Source organism: Micropterus dolomieu, linkage group LG20 (genome assembly GCF_021292245.1).
Source record: "Micropterus dolomieu isolate WLL.071019.BEF.003 ecotype Adirondacks linkage group LG20, ASM2129224v1, whole genome shotgun sequence".
Taxonomy (NCBI): domain Eukaryota; kingdom Metazoa; phylum Chordata; class Actinopteri; order Centrarchiformes; family Centrarchidae; genus Micropterus; species Micropterus dolomieu.
In genome coordinates this window covers 23,534,654-23,558,983 of record NC_060169.1, presented here as the reverse complement: position 1 = coordinate 23,558,983, position 24,330 = coordinate 23,534,654, and the positions used below count along the sequence as shown (strand labels likewise).

The window sequence follows — 24,330 nt, the reverse complement described above, 5'->3', positions numbered from 1 at the left end:
CCGTGTCTGCCCCCCTGTCCGGCCCGGTGACAAATCAATACATAATTAAATAAATAATAAAACAGACAAAGGAGTATTTTAATACTCTCTTGTTAAAGTAAAATCTGTCTGGCACAATATGGTATCCAGGTCATTATACTCTATACCAGGCTGCTGGGCAGGACAGGTTTAAAAAAAAAAAAAAGGTTTTTAAAAAAATATATTTTTTTAAATCCTCTTTTCAAAAATTTAATTGTGTAACAACGTTGTAATTTCCTCCATCCCTCTTTGACTTTTTCCTTCCTTAAGTCATTTATTCAGAAAAAAAGTTAGTTGTACTTCTGCATATGTTGTACTTTCTCCCACATAACACGTTTGGAGAGTGATAACTTTTCCATTTGTTAAGGTACGCTAATTTGACGGTGTCTGCAGTGCATTTTGCTGCTCAACAGATGGTCAATAAATATAAAGGAAAGCGAGAATAAATTACTCCTACACACAAACAAGAAGTTACACACGTCTACAACGCACATCTGTATACACAGAGAATTACACCTACACGCAGATACACACATTACATTACGACAAATCCGCACACTCATTTCTGCTCGTGTAATTGAAGCCAAGACAGTTTTCAGCAGGAGCGTAAATTTATTGGCTCCACACTCACACATGACATCAGGTGGATGTGTGTGTGCGTGTGCGTGTGTGTGTGCGTGTGCGTGTGCGTGTGTGTAGCCTGTGATAAATCCTCTCTATCCATAGGTAATAAACTATACAACATACTTTTCCATAGGGAGGCGCCTTGCTTCAAGAATGGTCAGATGAGAGGTGTGTGTATGTGTGCGTTTCCCAAGAGGCCCAGTTATAGCTTCATACACACTGAACCATAAATACAGCTACTTCAAACCTTTTATAGAGCAGAGTATGTACTGCCTGTTCCTATCCTTCATCCACTTGTTCCATCCTTTTCACTTTATTCATTCTTCTTCTCACTCTTTTTACTGCATGCCCCATTTCTCTGTTCTTGCCTATTTTCAATCTACAGCTTTTACTCTTGCCCTAACCCTCTATGTCTCTGTGATTTACCTTTTTTCTTTCTTTGTAATGGTGGGTTCAGGCTACACAACATTGTTGTCATATAGTCACTGTGTTAGATTAGTAGGGGTGTAAATTCTCCAAATCCACAGTTCGGTTCATACCTTCTTTTTTTGATTATCATTATTATTCATCTTGGGTAAATTAAATTAGTCTAACTTGTAGGCATGACCATTCAATCATGACTGGACCAAAACAGTCATGTGACTCATGCAGTTGGAAGACAATAAAAATATGTATACGTGTTTACAGCTTGCCCTAACTTTAAATACTCTGTTTCCCACATATACTTTATCTGGGCAGGCCACCCAGGTATATTAACAGCTGCTGTATATTTGTCAACCCTTTTTAGCATTTTCTGCTAAAAACAGAACCACAGGTGAGTTTATTAAATGCAGTGACTTTTTGAAAGTGAGCAGAGCAGAGACTAATACAGGGAGAGAGAGACAAAAAGAGGCGGGGCAAGCCGGTGTGTTTGCAGTGAGAGACAGAGGTGTAGGTGTGAGTGAGTGTTGGGAAAAGAAGTGAAGAGAAAGGTAGCAGATTCAAGTAGTGAGGAAACACTAAAATAAGGTGGACAATGAAGTAGAATTAAAATGATGACAAAATTAAATAACCACTACCCCCACCGGCACCCGCCGCTGCTGCCACAGTCTTGATGAAAGTTGTGTCACGGTTTCGGCCTCAATTATAGAACCATTACCTCTCTATAGATAAGGTGATTTTAGAGTCATACATTCTTGGTGTGATGTGGGCCAAGAGACATGACAGACTACATGTTGGTCCCAGACAAATCACAGTTTATGGTGTTTCATGACCTGCATGATGTCATCGGGAAGGAGGTGCCATGGACCAAATTCCAAGAACAAGAATTTTAAGAAACAATGGTGTCCGAAGAGGCGTGTATGATACTGGCTGTCTTGTTTCGAGAAAAGTAAAAAGAAAAAACAACTGTGATCCTTCCTCTGTTTCACAGTTCCACTTAGCAGCATCAACATCATTCCTCTTTTGCTTCACCATGTTTACAGTTGTGCGTGGAAGAGTGCTTGTCACAGAAGACAAAAAATATCTACACTTTAGTGGTTTTGTTGGGATGTTGTTAGGTGTCCAAGACACACCCGATGCCCATTTTCATTCCCGACGCCCTCCGTCTGTCAGGCCAGGCTATTACTGGGCTGATATCATATAGTCTGCACCCAGCATGACTCTCTCCCTCTGCACTCCCTCATCCATTTTTTTCTTTTCCTCATTCTCCCATCTTCAGCTTTTCTGTTACTCCAAATCTCCACCTGTTCCGCCTACGACGCTTTCTGTCGTTGCTTGTCAGGCAATTTCTCCTTACAGACTGGATACTGGCTTCATGGTTAATGTTTTTGAACATTTCTTTGCATTTTCATAATGCTTATCCTCTTATTCCTTTCTTGCATCCTTCCATCCTGCATCTCTTTTCCTTCCCAAGTAAAAAAAAAAGGATATAGGAAGGAATAGGTTGTGGTTAGCATGGAGAGTCAAATTTGGGTTGTTAAATAAGGAGCTGACAATTATGCATTCAGTCTATCTTATGTATCAGACATATGAGAATAATACAACAATTCACTGCCATTAGGATAAACTCTGGGACCCAACACAGAGTCACTGCCAGAGACAAAGTCAGCGTTTCCTTCCGGAGATAAGACTCAATATGACAGTTGTTGTGTAAGACATAGATCATTTTCCCCCCCTAGACTGAAAGTATTTTGTTTTATCGTAGACATTATCTAGATCCATTGTACACATATCTTGGTGAATGCACACCTTGTTGGGCATGTACTGTAGATGAGTTGTGTTATGATGCTGATACTATGATGCTGCTTATTCTCCGTTCGTTTAAAAATCTATCACATGCTCAAACTGCATATCTAGTAATAATTATCTTGACCGACTGTAGAATAGACCATCTACTCAGTTCTGAATATGCTTAGTGAAAATGTATAGAGGAGCTTTCTACAGTGTGGATTTTATGAAACAGTATATCACCATCTTAAAGCACATACTGTATGTTATGCATTAAAGCTTGTGACTTCTCTATGGTGTTTCAGAAGTCCTATTAAAATTTTTGGCACTGGCCTATTACAAAACTAGGCCTGTGAGGCAGTTTTCAAAAGCTATATATAACTCTCATATCAAAAGCTACAGTTTAAGAGACTTGGCCTCAGAGCCAGTGAGAAGAGGGAATGTCAGTGAGGTAGAGAAGTCAGATAGTCAGGCAGCAGAGTGCGAATGAATGAGGCTGAGAGCGAGAACAAGACACACAAGGTGTGTGTTTGAGAGTGTGTGTGTGTGTTTTATGGGGTAACATGTCGGCCATGTAAGGGGTGTATGAGAATGCAGCAAGGGCTGATGCAGCATAACAATAAGTTCACATGTACTCGCAGGCTGGGAAGTGCACACAAACACAATGTGAAGCACGCACACACAAATAAAGGACAAAGGCATGTATATATCAGGCAGGATCCATAGACATACAGGCACGCACGTAGAGATACATATATGTACAAAAAATGCACAAGTATTTAATATGAAATAAACATGTTACACAAAGACATACAACAGAGAAGGAAAATTGCTTGAGGGAAGCAATAAAATGTGCTGTGGCCAGATCTCATCTGTCACTGCTTATTGCACCACTGCAGTTTGACCGAAACACACACACACACACAAAAAAAAACTACTGTACCCCTAAACAACACACAACGGATCAGAACCTGGTGCAGACACACAAATCCCACTGCAGTCTTTCTGCATCACGTAGGTGCACAATGCTGCACGTACACACACACACACACACACACACACACACACACACAGTGCAATGCAGATACAGCACAAAATACACAAACATGCACACTCCCTCCTTCCCTTGTCGCTTCTCTTGGGTGTATTAAGAGCAGTAATGATGCTGTTGCATTACTTCATTGGGTGTGTCAGTGTGCATTCGTGTATGTGTTTGTGTAACACTATTAGTGTGCTGTGGAGGGAGTAGCTATTAGCATAAAGGATGGTTTAATGGCACAAAACACTCCCCCCACTGTAAAAAACTAGACCCCTTACAGAAACGCACAAACACATAGACAAAAACATACACTCACGGTAATGATCTATTTTGTTGTTATTTTGTTCAGCGCACTGAACATTCCAAGTACACAATAATAAACTCCTCATTTGTTATTTACTTGAGCCACCAAAGAGAGAGAGTATAAGGGGAGAGAGGGGAGAAACAGAGTGTGAAGAGGAGAAAGGGCTGCATGTATAGGGAAGAATTAAGAGGAGAGATACATGGAAAGAGATATAATGACAGACAGACACATGGACAGTTAAAGCAGATGAGGGAGAAACAGAAAACTATACTAAGTCTAATAAGTCTAGAGAAGCAGAGAAGACATCTGAGAGAAGAAAGACAGAGAGAAAGTGGGACTTCCCCACTCCTTTACACCATCAACACATGATCCTGTCTGCGCAATCACAGTGCCCCCTATTGGCAGCCAACAGAATACCACTCTGGGGAAGGGTGAAATCACAAGGCACATAAGTGGAAAATGCATTTTTGTTGTGCTTTATTTTATGCTTTGGTTGTATCTGTCTCTACAGTGGCTAAGTAGTGTTGAAGTGATTGAAGCCTTAGTTTGTGTTGGTGTTAAATGGGTGGGGTTGAAGTGTGCTTGTTCTTGTATCCATGTTATTTGCTTTAAATATAATTTTACCAAACGTCATCACAGGTTGTTTGAAAGACTTTTCCAGTAAATTTAAACATTTAAACAGTGTATGTGTTTTAAAATGACCCAGTAAATGTTCCAGCTCTGAATTCATATATACTTGTTATGGGTTTTTACTGGTGGTTGGAGGTAGTGGGACCCTCTTTTTTTTCCCTCATTCAAATAGCAAGTCAGTTGGAGGATATTATATCATCCTAGGAATCTGCATTTTGCATCTGCATTGTGATGTTTCTATATCCCGGTGGTGTTCTTTAACCTCAATGCAAACTAACCCATGGGGACTTGTGTCACTGTGGTGACATAAATTGAGGTCCCCATGGGTAGAGACTGCTTTTTGAAGGTTAAGACATGGTTTTAGGGTTAAGGTTACAATTAGGTTAAGGTTAGGGTTAGGGGCTAAGGAATGCATTATGTCAATGAGATGTCCCCATGGGATAGAGGAACAGCCATGTAATCAGATTCCTCTAAACACTGTTTTCTGTGTCACCTCTTTGTCCTGTTTGATACACAGTTCTTGTACCGCTGGCACTAGGAAGGAGGTTGCCCTTTTTGTATATAGGCATAAACCGGATCATTACAGACTTAAATTACATCTATAAGCTTACATCAGAACATGTGTGATATAATACACCTGCATGGTGAAATGTTTAAAAGGCATGTGGTACTGAAAAATGCCTCACATACAGCACTGAGATTAACAGGTGTTCACAAAAAGGACTCAAATTACAGCAACTCCCTTCACAAACAAGGTTAAGTTGTAAACACACATGCATGCATACACCAAAAATGGAGGTTCAGTGCAATACAAGACAGTGCTTTATGGGTCAAAAAGAAGGCAGATTTATGCTTCTTCATCAAGGTGTTCAGCACTCACATAATAGATGCTTCCAGTGAGGGAACGGATTCATAGCTCAGATATACACCGCAGTTTAAGATTAAACCTGCTGATTGTTAAAGATCCAGGCACCTAGAATTGCACCCCAGTGGGGTCTCTACTGGGTACTTCGCTGAAATTATACCTAATCAGCCAATCACATGACAGCAAATCAATGCATTTAGGCATGTAAATGTGGTGAAGACAACTTGCTGAAGTTCAAACTGAGCATCAGAATGAGCAAGAATGGGGATTAAAGTCACTTTGAACGTGGCATGGTTGCTGGTGCCAGACGGGCTGGTCTGAGTATTTCAGAAACTGCTGATCTACTGGGATTTTCACACACACAACCATCTCTAGGGTTTACAGATTAATGGTCCAAAAAAGAGAAAATATCCAATCAGCGGCAGTTGTGTGGACAAAAATGCCTTCTTGATGTCAGAGGAGAATGGGCAGACTGGTTTGAGATGACAGAATGGGAACAGTAACCCAAATAACCACTCGTTACAACCAAGGTATGCAGAATACCATCTCTGAAGGCACGACAGGTTGAACCTTGAAGCAGATGGGCTACAGCAACAGAAAAGACCACACCGAGTGCCAGTCCTTTCAGCTAAGAACAGGAAACTGAGAATTCGCACAGGCTCACCAAAATTAGACAATAGCAGATTGGGAAAAACATTGCGTAGTCTGAGGAGTCTCGATTTCAGCTGCGACATTCAGATGGTAGGGTTGGGCCGATAGACGATGCCATTGTCCATCGGCGATGGCTGACCGACATCGCGATGTGGAGCCGGCATCGTGACTGTAAAACCCCCAGCAAAAAAAAAACAAAAAACCCCTCAAATTTTCACATTATACCACCCTGTGAAAGCAGGTTTTAATGACCACGAACATTCTTATTATTGTTTTTAAGTATGCTTTGCACCTGCCTCGAATTTCTCTTCTCCCCACACTCTGACATACTCACACACATCTACACCTCAGGAAGACACCCCGGCTTGCCCCGCGTCTCTCTCCCCCCGTCTGTTCCATTTTCTCCATCAGCAGTATGTTTTATAAAGTCGCCTAAAAGACTGAGAACTTGTCTTTTTGAGAACCCATCTATGTTGATGTTCAAGCTCATCTTAATTACATTTAATCAGGCACCGCCCTCGCCCAAGTGTATCTGCTGCAGGTTTATTAAGTTTAAGGTTTGTTAAGTGTAACACACAGAGCTTCACTAATCGGACACAATAAAAATCTAAATCAATATTTTTCCGTTTTGTTTTTAAAAATAGAAAAACAAAGACCGATTGTCTGTTTTTTGTTTTGGTTTTAAAACTGAAAAACCAAAAAACAACTTGCTTTTTTGTTTTTTCCGATTTGTTTTTGAAACAAAATAATGAAAGAACAAACCATACACGGATTTTTCACTGTTGCTTTACCTGTGCCGTGTGTAAAATATCCACCGCAACTTAACGTAAGTCTATCAATTTTTTTTACCGAGTGAAGTCTGTGCCAAAGCACATGCACATAAGGCGAGTGCTTCCGCCGCACGTGCACGCACCCGATGTTGGAATGTTTAACACCTTGTTGAAAGTATGCTACCAACCCAGTAGGCCAACCCAGTACTCGCAAGGTGCACCTTATACACTGGCCGGTGAGTGTATACCTTCTATTCAGTGCCTTGAAGGCTCAAAGAGATGTGTTATTCCAGTGGGATCGAATGCCGTCAGCCAATTAAATGGCCATTATCAGTTGTCATCTGGAGCATATATTTCGATTTTAAAAGGTAAAGTATTGTCAGTATTGTCAGTTGTAGATCTGTATTTGATGCTCTGTTGATGCTTGTATGTTGTTCCTCAAATGTAAGTCGCTTTGGATAAAAGCGTCTGCCAAATGAGTAAATGTAAAGTTTGTATGTGTCGTCAATCCAGGTGACGCAGTACAGTGGTCGGGGTGGTGGGATGGGTTAAACCTTCACCCAGCAGACTGCTGTTTGTTTCCTGTGTGAAACCAACACTGACTTCTTTTAAATTTAAAGCATCATTATATAGTATTTTTATCTTAAAATAACAGCTTCATAATCATTTAGATGGTACGCTGACTTGTAACAGGGTTAATGGCATCTCTGTCATTGCCACTCCACGCCAGGGCGTTGGTTATTGGCACTATGTAACATTGGAATCCGAGGCACAAACAGCATTTCACGATAATGGCGTACTGCTTTACGGTGCCAACACGACTCTTCAGGAAGCAAGCTTTAAGTAGAAGCAAAAAGTATATGATGTAAAATGTAAGTTCTTTGGATGAAGCTAGCTCGGTATTCTCAGTATGGATGTCATGGCAGAGACTGCAAAAAGACAGAAGAAAACGTCGGAGGAAGAGAAAAAGAGAGTGACGAGCAAGAGGCCGGACAAGAGTAAATATCGGACTGGCTTTTACTTGTTGCTGAACTTGCCTGCTTGCTATTGGACTAGTAAGTAACAACATAGAAGCTGGCTTGGTATGTATTGTGTTGTTGCACTTGCTTGATGTTTGCCTTATACAGCTATAGTTAAAACACTGCAGACATTCTGTCATACTACCTGCTTAATATTAAAATCTCATTCCCTTGTTTTTAACATCCATCATCCAGTGACAATTCATAAATGCTCTGACAAATTTATTTTCAGCTAAAGGTGTGTAGTCCTCAAATTCTGTTTACATTTCAAGTTATGACTTCCTTGTCTCTTCCCCCACCATCATCTCTCTTTGTTACCCTCACAGTTTTCCCCTCACACGCTCTTCGTCTTTTATTCTTCTCTTTAATCCACTTAGTGTTGTTCGCTCTTCATCTCCCACAGATTGAAGCACAACTCCCTTCAGAATCTTGAACAGCATTTAATCAGCAGTTTTCCAGTTTTCCCAGGTACACAATCCACTCCCACACACACACCTCATCGAAAATGTTACACTGTCATTCTACCTGTGTGTGTGTGTGTGTGTGTGTGTGTGTGTGTGTGTGTGTGTGTGTGTGTGTGCAAGTCTACAGAACATGCACTGCAGATATTCTGCTGTCACGTAAAAGAAAGGAAACAACTATGAGTCTACTACCACGCCAGCAGCTCTGTGAGGCTGAAATGTTCATTGTAAATTGAAAATGTTAACATGTTGATGTTTAGCATACTAATATCCAGTGATGTCATTATTTTGCAGGTGTTTGATCATAAACAAAGTATTAGACAAAGTGACATTTTGACTTGATGACGATGGTAGTTGACAAATCAGGGGATGTTATTAAACTTTATCTTGTGGGGAACATGAATGTCAGTACAAAATATCACGTCAATGCTTTACATTTATAATTCATCAAGATACTTTACTCTGTATAAGCCTGTAGTCTATACACAAACAAAGATTATCCCTAACATTTGTTATGTGTAGTTGAGACCAAGTTAACATAGTATAATGCACGTTTTTGTATTGTTATTAATAGTTCTTTGAATAAGACCAGCCGATTATGTCACAGTGTCCTCTGGTGGACAAAATATGCAACAACAACACTCGTAACATGATTGAAGGATCTGTCTCTTTGTTTCTTTTTTAATTGTCATTTAATTGCTGTTATGTGCACCAATAGCAATTTATCTGCAATAAGCTGATATCGGCCGATAATATCGGCACACCAATTTATCAGTCAGGCTTAAATCCATTTAATGTAGTTTACGAGGCTCATTCGCAACTTTCATGTTTGTTTTATGGAAACACTGTTAACTCATTCGCGTGGCTGCTTTCAATTAATACTCACACATACAATCATTGTGATGGGACAAACACAATGCACACGCACACACACAAACGTTAGAATTCAAATACCTTGGAGCGACGAAATCACAAAGAGGAGTCACTCAAGCTAACACAGGTAAAGGGAAATCCAGACAAACACATCTTTTGCACACATAATGATTTGCGGTTTGAATTCTAGTGAAGGCAGCTGGTGTGTTTTAAGAGAATAAGACCTGAGGTTGTTCTGGGAATAAATACACACACACACGGGACCTAATCACAGATGCTGGGAAGATCTTAAGACATATGTTGGGGTTCATCCAAACGCAGCAGGGGATGTAGAAGCAATAAACAGTTGCTTATGTCTGTCTGTCTCTTTGTGCACGGGTAGGCATTTTTGTACTTGTGTGTGTGTGTATTCATTTCTTGTGTGCATGAGTGTGCCAAGGTGTTTGTGTCTATGTACCAAGGACGTCACTATAAAAGTGGTGGGGACATAGGGGCTCACATTAGGGATGTGAAGAGACACTTTGCTTGTGAGACATCATGTTATTAGGTTCAAGAGAACGAGACAAAAAGATCCTTAAACAGTGTTTTGAAGATATTCTCAATGCTGAGATATATGAGTGGGGGGCCTGGGGGGACCTCCCCCAGGAAATTTATCTTTAAAACACAAAATTCAATTCATTTCAAAATATTTAAATATAACAGAATCTAAGTCAGTGCAGCTCTCAATCATTCTGTGTTTGTTTCAGAACTGTTTCTATCAACATTTCTCATCTAATATCATCCCTGCTGAGGCAACACACATGTAGGCATGATTTAGTCTTCCCTTCTCTTTTGTCATGTTCACAGGAAGAGAACAGAAAACTTTTAAGAAGAAACTGTGTCAAGAAGTTGTTGAAGTTCATGTTTTTGGGTCATTTTATAATCAGTAGCTTGTTTTTTTTAGCTTGAGTTCCATTTGTTTTTTAACAAATTATGCATTAAAAAAGTGGTGGGGAGAAAATAAGCCATTTCAACAAGTGGTGGGGACATGTCCCCAGTGTCCCAAGTGTAAATGACACCTTTGTTATGTACTATATCAAAAGAAAACATGCATATACTTATAATGTGTTTAAATCCATTTAGCCCACCTTTGCAATAAGGCTGAGGGGTTCTTGGCAGGAAGGTGGAAGTGCAGATGTCATTTCCTGTGCTAGGTCAGGTACTTCCTGTTGTAAGTACAGCTCTAACATGGATGCCAGCTGAGAGAGACCTTGTTTCTTCTGCTCAGACATGGAACTCAGGTCTGTAAAAAGAAAAACCAGCCGTCTGTCCCTGTGAGCTTCTGACAATGTCTGGAAACAGCTTTAGCTTTGACACTGACAGACAGAAATACACTCATCTCTTTATGTTCCCAAGAGAGCTTAAATATGGTGGAAAGAGCAAGCCTTTTTTGTTTTTACTGCACTGGCATTAGACTCAGGCAAAACACACATACTCTCCTGGAGGGAAGACTTACGTGATTCATGCTCCTCCAAAGTGTAGAGCTCCTCACTACTGCTCTTAGAAGGACTTAACTAGAAGGAAAAAGAAGATAGTACATTATAGTACAGAATGTACAGAATTATTTTTTAGCTATTGTTCCACATTATATGTGGCACTTCCTGAAGCATATTGTTGCTGTTGGATGAAGCCCTTCAAAAGGAAATAGAAAAGCAGTTCTTGATGACAATAAATTTTTACAACTGTATTTTTCAACAGGTTTCCTGAGCGCAAGGGAAAGTGGCATTTTCCTAAACCAGCTGAGGTGCATTTAATTTTTTAGTGGAAGTAAACATATGGATCCTGAAAAACCAAGGTACAAATAGCCATTTTTATGGTAAATTTCTTTGTGCATGTTATTTTGAGAGTCTAACAGTGAGAAACTCTAGAAACATACCAAGGCAAAGATGAGCTTCGCAGCCAGACGGACTGAGTCAGTGGGAATTCTGGGTAGAAGGCGTTGCAGACATTTACACTCTCTCTTATGGCCAGGCCATGCTTGTTTCTGCAGAAAAAGGGGATATCAAAAAAGTGTCACCCACACACACCCACACCCACAGCCACAAACACTACCTGGCAAGTGACATTGCAGTAGCGAGCCATCTTGCACTGGGAACACCTCAGCAAGGTCCCACATCTAGACAGAAGAAGGAAAGGAAAAAGATTTGTTAATTCTGCAAAGATTGTCACTGAGCTTCCACAAAGACAATCTGTCACCTCAACATTAAAGAAAACAAAATGATTCAAAGGCTGATTCACTTTTATGAAAAACCTCTCAAGTAGGACGCCCTGGTAGAGTGCGTACCACATATCAAGGCCTTTTGCTGCATGCCATCCCCTCGCTCACCACGATGCCTTTACTGTCTCTCCCTACCTCTCAGTGCCTGAGGTAAAAACATATTACAGCTTTTTTCAAGAAGTGAATGACTCAGTGAGCTGGAATGGGACCAGTATTTTAGATTTCTTAAATCACTGATGTCAGACTTTCATTTCTATTGCAACATTTTAGTGTTTGAAGAAAAATTGTTCTGCTGCTCAACATACAAAACCATTACCATTGTCTTGACCTTTTCCCATGTAACAACCTTGTCTTATCCTTTTCCATTCACTATATTAAGCTGACTGTGTGCATCCATTATCTAATTTTATCTACCTACCAATCTCCTTTTACATTATCTAAGAGTAATACATCAGGTACGCTCCACTCACTGTCGCAGCCTGTTAGTATCACAGCACTTGCAAGTGTCTGAGCGCCTGTGTGTGTTTGCTTGTGGTGTTTATGTATGTTTTTGTGTATTTCCTGCCTCCAAGGTCCGCTATGTTTTTCAGACTGACACTGCTGTCCTCTCCAGTTTGCTTGTCAGTCTGATAACAAGCCAGAGCACAGCAGTGTCTGTCTGCAGCCAATTACAGCCAGTAGAGAGGGCATCACTAAAGCGTGCACGCACACACACACACGACAAGATGTGAGTCACAGGAACTCTGTGTGTACTTGTGCATACTTGTGCATAGGCTACTATTATTTACACATACATAGTGGTGCTATGGGTCAATAAATTCTATCAAGATGAAGTAAACTGATTTATCATGTACACAAACACTTTTTTAATTTCTGATTTGTAAAACACAATTTAAAAATCAAGATTGTAGATTTACTCCTTTTAACTAAATGCATCATTTTTTAATGTGGCTATAACTGACATAATTGATATCAAATGACGTGTGAAATGTGAAATGTGTAAAAACAACCTTCAGAGAATTTTGACCTCATCACTCTTAGTGTTTCCGGGCCACATCAGGCAGCTGTTTTCAGTGAAAAAGCTCTAAAAACCCACTGTGATCAGCACCACACAGCAGACAAATAAAGTTGCCCACTAGCTGGTGAACACATGGAGCATTTAGCAGCTAAATAGCCAGATATTTCCCTCAGGAGGTGGTGGAGACCAAAAACAGAGCAAAAGGAAAGGGAATATGGACATTCATCAGGTGGATACAAAAACGACTCCTATGAAAGATACTGTTGTTCTGTAAATGCTGGATGTGTAAATAAGCAACTATTGCTTACAAGTTCGCAGTTTCAACTTGAAAGGTGAGGACACTTGCTTCCGGTGCCCCCAGGTGGCAACAGAAAGGACACAGACAGGAAAAATGAGGTTTGAGGATGATGACATGCAACAAAAGGTCCACAGTTGAAATCAAACCCGGGGACGTTGCGATTTCATGGTCTGCGCCTGCGATTGCAAGATGACAGGCACGTCCCACACAGCCAGTTTTTCAAGTCTAAAATCTTGAATCTCAAAGTATTTCAAAATGTATTTTTGGACTTCAGTGAGGTACATCTGCCAGATGCTCATTCTCACATTTTTGTTTTTAAACTTTTAAATTTCATGTTATTAAACATGGTCATATTGAACATCTCTGCAATGTAGATGAACAAGTAACGACTTGCAACCCAGAATTCTCAGTGCCATGAATTTAATTTTGTGTATGTGAGTGTGTGAATGATCTCTCTGTATTACTAGTGTAGTGTGATTCCAACATTAGAGCTTAATGGTTAGCGACAGGGTTATCAGAGGAGCCCGAGGCTTGTTTGGCATGAGCTCTTATACAGTAAGAAGTTACTCTGTGTGTTTTATTGTATGACGAGAGAGAGAAAATGAAAGAATATTGCTAATTACATCTGACCATCGATGGTATTATGAGCTTACACACTCACAAAATGAGGTAATGGAGAACATGTTATGATGGATGTAAATACATTAGCCCAGGGCTTATCATGCTGGATATGGGACATGGATTAGATTGGACATACTTATGAATATAACACACAACATAACATGAACACACGTGCGTGCACACACACACACACAGCATAGACTTCTGCCTATAGCGAAAGAAGTTATGTGTTTCCTATGACCGCCTATCAGTGCGTGACCAGACCGGACTGTTGTGTTTGGCTAGAGGCCCCCACAGGCTTCAACAAGTTTCCAAAACACACCCCTCTTTTCTGTTCTCTTCACTTCACCTTACCACTTAGCTTCTGTAATTTAGAGCTTCCCTCTCCATCCTTCTCCTCTTTTCCTCCCTTACCTCTTCTCACCCCACATCTTGTTATGCCGCGGTTTCTTATTTGTGATAACCTCTTCAACCATGAAACTCAATGGTTAAATTTATTGTCTCACTCTGGGACAGAGTTTCACGAAAAAAAAACAGCTATTCTTGTCATGTTGAGACCTACCAGAAACAAGGAAGCCACCCACAGTTTAAGAAACACATGCCTGCAGTATGAGACTCAAAGAAATAACAGCAGATAGGAACAGGCCAGACCTAAACACAGTCAAGTTCTGTGCAGCTTCAACAGATGAACTGAGAACATAACTCAGACGTTAAGAGTTTGGTCACATCACAAGCTGCCAGCCGCAGGAAATCCATCCGTCTTCCATGAACCCAGACAGTAAGGCTGCTGCTATCCAAGACCCCATTTTTAAGCCATACTTGCTCCCCGTAGCTTAACCTTGTGGGAAATGTTGCCCCTCAGGAGGCAGTAACATGCTGACGGAGCAATACTGTATGTTCATATGTCTTTTTGATATCAGATAGATTTCCATAACTACCGTATGTCAAAATGAATTCCATCATAATTTCACAGAAATGTGATTAGTGTGGGACAGAATATCTTTAAGAATAAGTATTGTAATGTTTCGGGATCTAAGCTGAGGTAGTGGAAGTGAAGCAAAAAGAGCTGGAAACAACATAAAGAAAGCTCAAATAGATGATGCACAGGACATTCAGAACAGAGCAAGTTCTAAATTACATAAAATGAGGAGAAAATAAAATAAGTGTTTAAAAACATGCAACAATCATATTCAGTCAAAAAGTAAGGATTTTGTTGTTTTCAGACTCTTTGCTCATCTACATCTAGTATATCTAAAAATTATAAATTGATTCTTTAAAAACACTGATAAATAAAAAGGTTGGTCATGAGGCAAAGAAGTAATTTTTAACTTGAAAACTGGAAAACTGGCATTCTACATTAATCTACTGATATTTTATGATTACATTAACATAATTTACAAAAAGTTTCTATATCTGATGATAGAAATTTGTCAGAGAATTTGTCAATACATATATACTGGGGAATCTATCCCAAGCCATTGTAGGCAATGCTGCAAATCAATGAGGACAGTTTTATGGCAATATTGAGTTTACAGGATTTTGGCATCAATGTGATGAATGTGATTTGCCAGGTATGCAATTCACAGGATTGGCCAAAACCAGACATTCCCATTTTATTTGTACTGTTTCTCAAATTGAGTTTACCAGAAAATCTACTATATCGAGCAATGAATATCAAAAATGCAAGTAAAATGACATATATACGTTGATAAAAGATTCCTACTGTCAGTGCCTTTGGTAATGAAATGTAGATGCGACAACAGAGTCACTGAGAGGAGAGAGAGCGACACGGGCAGGATGAGAGACAAACAGACAGATACCCTGATGGAACATCAGTCCAAAACTAGAGATGCACCGAAATGAATATTCTTGGCTGAAGCCGAAACCGAATACAATGAAAACATTTGCCCAACACTGAACAAGGATGTTCACATTTTTTCCCATTTATAATGCTTTTTTTACCACTGCATAAATTAAGTAGTCAAAATGTGCTTTTTACTCTGTATTTCCCACAGGATTTGGAGAGACTATGGTGAGTGGTTCTGAGGCCCAAGAGGGTCCAGTAAAGTATGTGTCCATTTACTTTTTTTTTACTTTACATGTACACATGTAATATGTTTTATACTTTCTGTGAATATAATCCAATGAATCTTATTTCCATACTGTATAGACACATTTTGAAAACCGTTGTCACATGTGTATCCTCGCGCTAAATTCATCAAGTACAACCCAATTTGATAAATAATGTTGCATGGGGTTCTCGTATCGCGCAAAACATAATAACTTCACAGCCTCTCTTCAGGTAGGACTCTCATACTGCAACACTTGTCTTTGTAAAGAGAGAAACTGATAGGATAAAGTCGCTAACCTGCCTGTCAGCTCACACTGGTCTGTTTCAGTGGATTTAGCATAAAGGCTTGAATATGTGTGCACTCCAAATTCTCAGAAACGAGTGACAGAAACACTGTGGGTCATTCGTTTGTTGCCTTTTCTAAGAAGTCCACAACAGATGGAGTGGATCTGCTAGGAGACAATTTAGCAGAACAGCGTCTGCAGACGGCGATTTTTGCATCTTTCTTAGACACTTTAAAATGTTTCCACACTACCGACATGTCAGATAAAATTTATTTGGTCTTTTGACTTATTAGGCCAAACACCGAAAATGCTGAAATTAAATTTCTATTTTCGGCGTATTCATTTCGGTGGTGGAACATTCGGTGCATCCCTATCCAAAACTGTATATGTAGTTACTAAATCACATTAATGCAGAGTTGCACCACAGCAACTCTTGTTATAGTGACCGCCTCATTAAAGTTGATTTTTGGCAAAACTCATACAGCTTGCAACGTGATTTCGAGGCCATCTGAAATGTCCAACTATAACGCCTTAATAAAACAACAACCACATTAAAAACACATTTTATAGTAACGACTCCTTACAGTTCATCATCTGGGATTCAGGAACAAACACCCACACATATTACTCCTTGATTCAAATACACAGAGATGACTCTGTTCTGGCCTCTAGGCAATAACCAACAGTTTGTGAACATACACTGCTACATACAGTATGATACACACATTGATTTAACGTGGTCCAAATATAGATGTGGACAACAACAGCAGAGCAAAAAGAATCAACATGAAAAGACGGCAAGAAAACCCCCCGACAGAAATCTGACTTTAAGCTTCATCACTTCATCAGGATGCAACAGAACATCCCTTAAGTATTAATTTTCATACAGAGATTATGATTTCTGCCATGAATCACATCTGTCTCATCTTCAGCCATATTCTCTTATGTTCCTCTGTTCATCTCCCTCCATCTCTTCATCCATTTATTTCCTTCTCACTATCTTTTCCCTACGTTTTTTCTGCCCTTCTCCCTCTGTCTCAGATGTTGTGTGAAGGGATAGTCTTCTGGATGACAGGTCCACGGTTGGACTGCAGGCACAGTAGGAAAACTCATGAATAACATTAGATGAGTTTCATTAGGAACATGCAGAAGGCTGAATAAAAAAAAAAGAAAAAAAAGACATACCTCCTTCTCTCTGCAACCCTTCCTCTTCATGTCATACTCTTATTTTGTTCTTTTTCTGCCGCAAACATAGTCATGGGGTCGTTTTCTATTTCATGCCCTACATCTATCATTCTTATATACTACACTAGGAGTAGGATAATAAGCAATTTATCCAAATATCTTGATTACAAAACAGTTATCTACGGAGGCCCACACCACCACCAACTAACAATTTGGATCATCAATTAATTGTTTAAGTCATGAACCTAGCAAAATGGCCAAATGTACAGTATCTTAGATTTTTGACCGTTGTTGGGACAAAATAAGCAATATGAAGAAGACACCTTGGGTTCTGGGAAAATTAGCTCCTTGTATTTTCTCACTCCGCAGGCACAGAAACAAAAAACAGAGAGCCATCAGATACAACATGACGTCACTGCAAAAACCATGATACCCTTCTCTTCTGTTTTTTTTTTTTTTGTTTAACATAGATACGTGCCTGGTATGTATTTTGTGTTTACTTCTCCCCTTGGTTTTCTCCTCAAAAACAAAAGCAATATATTTTCTGCCCTTGCAAAAAATCCAATTCTTAATGGCAAACATGAAGTCACCATTAACTGCTCAAAAGATTGTTTTTTAAGATACAAGCCTTGTGAGGGGACACATGATATGACAGAAATGATCGGAGAAAAGAAATCAGCAAGACACACAAAAAGAGAAAAACACATAAAAACTTTCACCGGACAGTGACAGAAGTGACTGAAAGACGCTGGTTTTCCGCATTGATATGCAAGAGGTTGATTACGCACTCAAATATGTGTATATGCGGTCAATTTTGTTAAAGTCTATGCTATCAGACACCTAATTAGGCCTACCTCAGCATGTCTCTGTTGGTGTGTGTGTGTGTGTAGCATGGTAATTAATTTCCCATGAGTATTGGCTGCTGTGCTGGAGCCATGAGAGATTTAGTTCTGTGTTCATGTATGTATGTATGTATGTATGTATGTATGTATGTATGTATGTATGTGTGTGTGTGTGTATTAATAATTAGTGAGGTCCTCTTTTCTGGGCTGTCCGGTCGTGCCTGAGTGAATTTTCTCATTTCCAGGCTGAGTGGCCAAAACAGCATGGTATGACTCACTCCTGCATGACAGGTAATGGTGTGCGAGTATATGTATATAAAGTAAATTACTGAGAAATATTAACATAAATCAATTGCAACATTCCTGATACCTTCAAAATGGTTGAAGACAGCTAGGAAAATAGAAACCTTTTCATGTTAAACAGGCTTTCCAGAAACATGTGCCTGGTCCGCTCGAGCTGCTTTATGTTTCTGTTGCCTGCATTGTTTGTTAATTGGGAAGACAACATGAAGGAGGTCCTCCTTAAAACTGCTTGATAAATGAGCAGCTCCTCATGCAGCAAAACCAAATCCAGCACAAGGCTTCTCTTTGCCAGCGCTGCTACTGCCAAGTATTACAAAGTGAACGTGAGAGAACGTTAGCATGGGTATTCAACACATAAGCAACACTTCCTGAAGGGACACTACTGCCATCTAGTGTTGCATCGGTGCTACGATAGTACAGCCTTCACAGAACTAAATCACTCAGTACGCTGCGGGCATCCACAGCAACACGAGTTTGGTATGGGTGACTGGCATGTAAAGCACCGCTGTCAGTGTGTGTGTGTGTGTGTGTGTGTGTGTGTGTGTGTGTGTGTGTGTGTGTGTGTGTGTGTGTGTGTGTGTGTGTGTGTGTGTGTGTGTTTTTCATGTTTTTATATCCCGATGGGAACAAAAACTGAGGTCACCTCAGGCAGAGACGTTTTCTGAGGTTTAAGACTTGGTTTTAGGGTTCAGGTTAGAATTACGTTATGGTCAGGGTTAGTTGGTTAAGGTTAGAGTAAGGGGCAAGAGAATGCATTATGTCAATCAAATGTCCCCACAGGGGTGTGTGTGTGTGTGTGTGTGTGTGTGTTCGAGAGCCAGACGCCAGCTGTGCCACATCCAGAGCCATCCTAGAACCCTAGCTGAGTTCTTAATGGTTGTTTGGAGGATGATTCATTGTCACCTGGGGGGATTCATATGGGACGAGTCTCCTTATGGCTTTATTATCATGATGATGAGAGTACATGCGCATACACAAACACACACACGAAATATGGCCTAAAGGGAACATCTACCCTTGAAAAGAAGTTTTTGTACTGTCTAATGTCCTTTTCAGAAATCATTAGTTCCTCCAGTATAGGGTGCAGTCTCATTGCTTTGGTAATTAACTTAGTTTGTACAGCTCTTTTAAGAATAAAACTATATAAGATTATCTATATTTAGTAGAAACTTCATCCAAAAAACAAGACAAAACATATAAAATTATATAGTAAAACAAAAGCTCAAATCTAATATACAGATATACACAAAAGCCAAGACCAGAGAAAAGAAAAAAGTTAGGGTGCATTTAGGGGCTATATTTGCATTGCAGCTATTGTTTTGTTAGTATGTATAGTTTAAGTATTGGAGATCAGTATGTGTTGGAGCTCTTCCATGCAGTGTACTGAAGGTGGTTTTAAAGAATTTTAAAGGCTATTCTAAACTGTACCAGAAGCCAGTGTAAAGAAAATACACCAGAAGAAATCTGGGCAGATGTGGTTTGATCTCAGATACAAGCTTGCCAGTTGAATTTCCAACAACCAGAATTTAAATGTGACTGAGAAAAAACAAAGAGGATTAATCATCTGAGCAGGCTGTAATAAGGCATGAACAACTTTTTGAGCCAGTTTTGATGATTGAAGTGTAAACAACAACCCACGAAAATCCTAAACTCAGGCGCCACACGGCTCCATTAAAAGCCAAGTGAATGTGAAAGAACTTCAGGATTGGTATCGTAACCAATAATTACATTTTCTGTCTCATTAATATTTAACCGAAGGAAGAACCCTCATGCACATGGACAACAGCGATTCAAAGATTTTCCAAATGAGTAAATGAATGACAGAAATCATATGTTAGTAATTTTATTTCAGACGTCATTCAGAAAACTAATCCTGTCCACACTGGGTTTAAATTATGTTTTATTTATCTGATTTGAGAGAAACATTAGCATTTATAAATAACAGATGCATTTTCTAAGATCAGTGGAATAACGTGAATCTGCAGGGAGCCTTTTTGTTTTACCCAAATTTCTACAGGGAACAAGCACACACAGGCAAACGCTGGAGATTCTGCAAATGGTGGAGAAATACACTTTCATTAATTATGTTACACTAAGCCTAACCACACCTGAAAAATTCATTAGTACATTATAGTACCAACATAACATTTCCTGTTAAGACATGTTGTCCTCACAAGTCGAGTTAAAAAAACGATACACACAGATGTTTTGCTTGATGAATACCTAGCATTACACACATGGAGAGGCGGTGTGTTCCCAGTTTACAGCAAATCACTTGGTTTGTAAATGATACAGCTGTGTGTGTGTGTGTGTGTGTGTGTGTGTGTGTGTGTGTGTGTGTGTGTGTGTGTGTTTTCCCAACACCAAGATGTTTTGAGACACCTGGGTATCTAACTGCAGGAGGCTGGGAAAACTAAAGGGCCATGGGAAACAGAAAGGAGGAGGAGAGAAGCAGATGCAAGCAAAATAATCTACATCAAGAATGAGGCAGGGAGAAAGAGCAGAGCCAGGTGGGACGGAAAATGTGTTGGAACTATGAGAGATGAGGAGCTGGTGGAAGAGAAGGGTGAAAAAAAAAACAGGGAGTATGAGAAGAGAAGGGAAGCAGATGGGGGAAGAAAACTGTGGAGAGAGGAGCGAAAGGGAAGTAGACGTAGATGTCAGAAGTAGCAGATGGGAGGATAAATTGAGAGGAGGGAACAAGCGAAAGGAGGACGAGGAGAAGAGGAGGAGTGCTGACTTGCTTTTTGAACTACTTCCCTCCTCTCATCTGCTCCTGCTACTCTTTCTGTAGGCTCATCTAACTGCATCTAAAGTAGCAATCTGCATGCTTCATATACACCACTGCATCCGCACACTCTTATAAATGTCTGCGTGTGTGCGTGCGTGCGTGTGTGTGCAAGCGAGAAAAAAGGGGAAACAAGGGTGTATGCGGAAGCAAGAGATAAACTGTGTGAAAAAGACTGTGAGTAAGAGAGATGGGTGGATGTTTGACAAAGAGACAAAGTTTGTGCCAGGAGATAAAGACACAGAGAGTGAACTGAGAAAAGAACCGTATTCAAATACAATGCAGTGTGTTCGTGTGTGAAGAAATACATCAAAAATATGCGCATGCATTTGACAAGGATGATGAGTGTGTGTAAAAACAGCAAAGAGCTCTTTAAAGATGTGTTCAGACAATACGTGAAGCAAATTTTAGATAAAATCAATGAAAAGACTCGTCCGTGTAAATTGAAAACGTTTCAGATTAAAAATATGAGCTGATCCTGGTGTTTTATGAATCTGCTCCATAAACATGTGGGCTGTCCCTGTCCCCTAAATGTCGATGATTCAAGTCACCAGCCAAGAAGACCCCAAGTCAACTCGCATTTTGTCACTTGAATCCCTGCACTTTTTTTGAAGCAAAGCAGCTAGGGCTGAACATGAACAATTAGTCAAAATTTCTAGGGCTCAAACGATTTATCGATTAAATCGATAAAATCGATTAATAAAATGCTTCAACACAAATTCTTTGCATCGATGCTTCGTTTAATCCATACATTTATTACTGTCGCACATCGCGCTTACGCTGTGAACACGACGTGATTATAATGGAGCTGTTTGCAAAGTGGAGGAAGATAAAATAGCAAGAAAGTGTCCAAAGTATGGGATTATTTCAAGCTAAAGAAAACAACAACTCGAAACTTATGTCACCTTGGCAACAGCACGATGGCAGCTGAACAAAAAGCTGTCCTGCCAGCGGACAACAGACAAGATAACAGTAACAGCAACTTTAGAAATTAACTGAAATCTTGATTGATTGTTGAGTTGAAGGCTAGCCAAAGAAAGCCGCAGTCCTCAGCTGAAAATGTGCACACATGCGTTTGTTGTTCTCCTTTTTGGGCCGTCAGTTGTAACATCACAGTCATGAGTTAACTGGGTGTTGGGAGCTGCACCTTTTAACTCCCCTCCAGCTCTCTGTGTAGCTCAGACAATCCCTGCTACCTGCGTGTGCTAATCGATCCTTCACCCATATTCTTTGTCTTTATAACTGTTATCTTTATAATTACAAACAACAGCTGTTTCGTGTGCAGGATCACTCATTTCGAGTTTCATATTTTCCGTGTTTTCTTGACAAAACGTGGTTTGGAGACCTTCGTCGGGTGACACAACGACTTCAAGACTGCCATCATATGACGGCAAGTTGTGTGAACTGCACAGCCATCGGTCGACGCTGAAAGTTGTGTAGTCTGCACAAGCCTTAAGCTATAACTTGTATAGCACTTGGGTGATGTTTGTGTTTGTAAAGCTGCTGTCTAGTTGTTGGTCTGATGTTTTCTGTATGACACACTAATAAATATCTATTATCACCTATAAAAGTGCACGGCTGATCCCGTTGGGGGGGGGGGATCGATGAATCGTTGAAATAATCTATCGAAGCTTTGAATACTAAAATCATCGTTAGCTGCAGCCCTAAAAATTTCATCAAAATCGCCATATCACCTGCTCGCAAGAGCCGTGATTTTTGTGTCAAAATATCATTTTTAATTAAATACTGGCCTGGAGATGTCCTGGTCTACACATCATATTCTAGAGACTTAAGAACACATCTTTTTTTTGATACAGATCCCCGCAAAAAAAACCCATCATAATCATTTAAATATGTTTTTCAATTAAAATGAGAATAATGATGTAAAAATGAAATGTCTGATATTGCAATTGCAATATCAGTCAAAATACTAATACTGTCCCAAAGTTACCTAACCACTGTGATGATGGAGTGGGCTACTTTGGCCAGACGATGGTAAAGCCTCCTCTGTGCTGTCCAGTGTGATTGACTCTTCGGCTGACAGCCTCTCCGTGGTGAGTTATGACATTTATTTCTATGACTGTGTGGAAATCTAATTTTCTCCACTTCATAGATGATGAACAAAGGCATTAAAACGGGAGATTTACAGGTAAAACATGAGAGTAATGTAGGCTACAGGAGTGGAGTGTAATGGTAGGTAAGACGTACTAAAGAAAATACACATCACATGCATCAGCTAATGTTGCCTTGTTTTTACTTTTTGTTCAGCTTCCCTCTAACAGGCATTTACATCCAGCTGAAATTAGAACAAAACTCTGAAGTCAACCGCCTGTCAATATCTTTTATGTTTTTTGAAATAATAAGGACCCTTTGGAAATTAGTTTATCCAACTTTCTCGCTATAAATAAGACAAACGTTTTAGATGTTGTTGTTTTTTTTACACTGTTCTGCAAAGTGTGTGTGGTTGTGTGTGTTCCTGTGTGGTCCAAAGAGACAGTGAGTGAGAGATTGGTGTCAAATAAAAAGACTTCATCTGACAGAGATAATGTTGCCCTGCCCCCGTCGCCTAACACACGCGCGCGCGCACACACACACGTCCTGACAGCAGAGAGAAACACATCTAAGTTGTTCTTTGGTCTGTCAAAACCAGAGGAAAAACCCATCAAAGCGTGTGCGTTTGATGTGTTATCTGTCCAACAGAGACTGGGTCGCCTCTCTTCTGCCTCCATCTTTCTCTGGAACTTCCTCTTCCTTCTCTCAGTTTCAAGGCTAAATCTTTAGCTGTCACTATGACTGCAAATCAGTCTCTCAGGTTGTATGCAAACAGCAGGAACTGTTTGCAAGTTAATCAATGACTTTCATCTGACCTGTAAAAGCAACATGCTCGGAGTTGTGTCAGTGTTACTGCCTGATGATGAAAAACAGAAGGGTGTCTTATTCTGTTTTCTTCATTGCATCGCATGCATCTTACCAATTTATCACAACGAACTAATTGGAAATGACGGAGGCGGGGCTAGAATACAGTCCTCCCACCGCCCTCATTTGATTCACGCAAGACAAGTGCATTTTTTTTTTCTTTTTCACTCAAGCTGCTTTGACGAGCAGTTTGCAACATATTTCATCAATAAATGAAGGCCAAACCTCCAAGTCACTCACTGTCTTATCATTATGTTTTAATAGGCTCATCATGTGACCACATAT

General features: G+C 40.0%; 1 protein-coding gene across 1 annotated transcript in view; it reads right to left on the bottom strand.

The window, feature by feature from the left end:
- smyd3 (SET and MYND domain containing 3) overlaps positions 1-24,330 on the bottom strand; it is a 98,071-nt gene that overhangs the window by 68,610 nt on the left and 5,131 nt on the right. Inside the window, exons 2-5 of the mRNA XM_046033367.1 lie at positions 11,554-11,617; positions 11,378-11,485; positions 10,958-11,015; positions 10,590-10,744 (exon numbers count right to left, since the gene is read on the bottom strand). Coding sequence (XP_045889323.1) covers positions 10,590-10,744; positions 10,958-11,015; positions 11,378-11,485; positions 11,554-11,617 — 385 coding nt within the window. The remainder of the gene's footprint in view (positions 1-10,589; positions 10,745-10,957; positions 11,016-11,377; positions 11,486-11,553; positions 11,618-24,330) is intronic.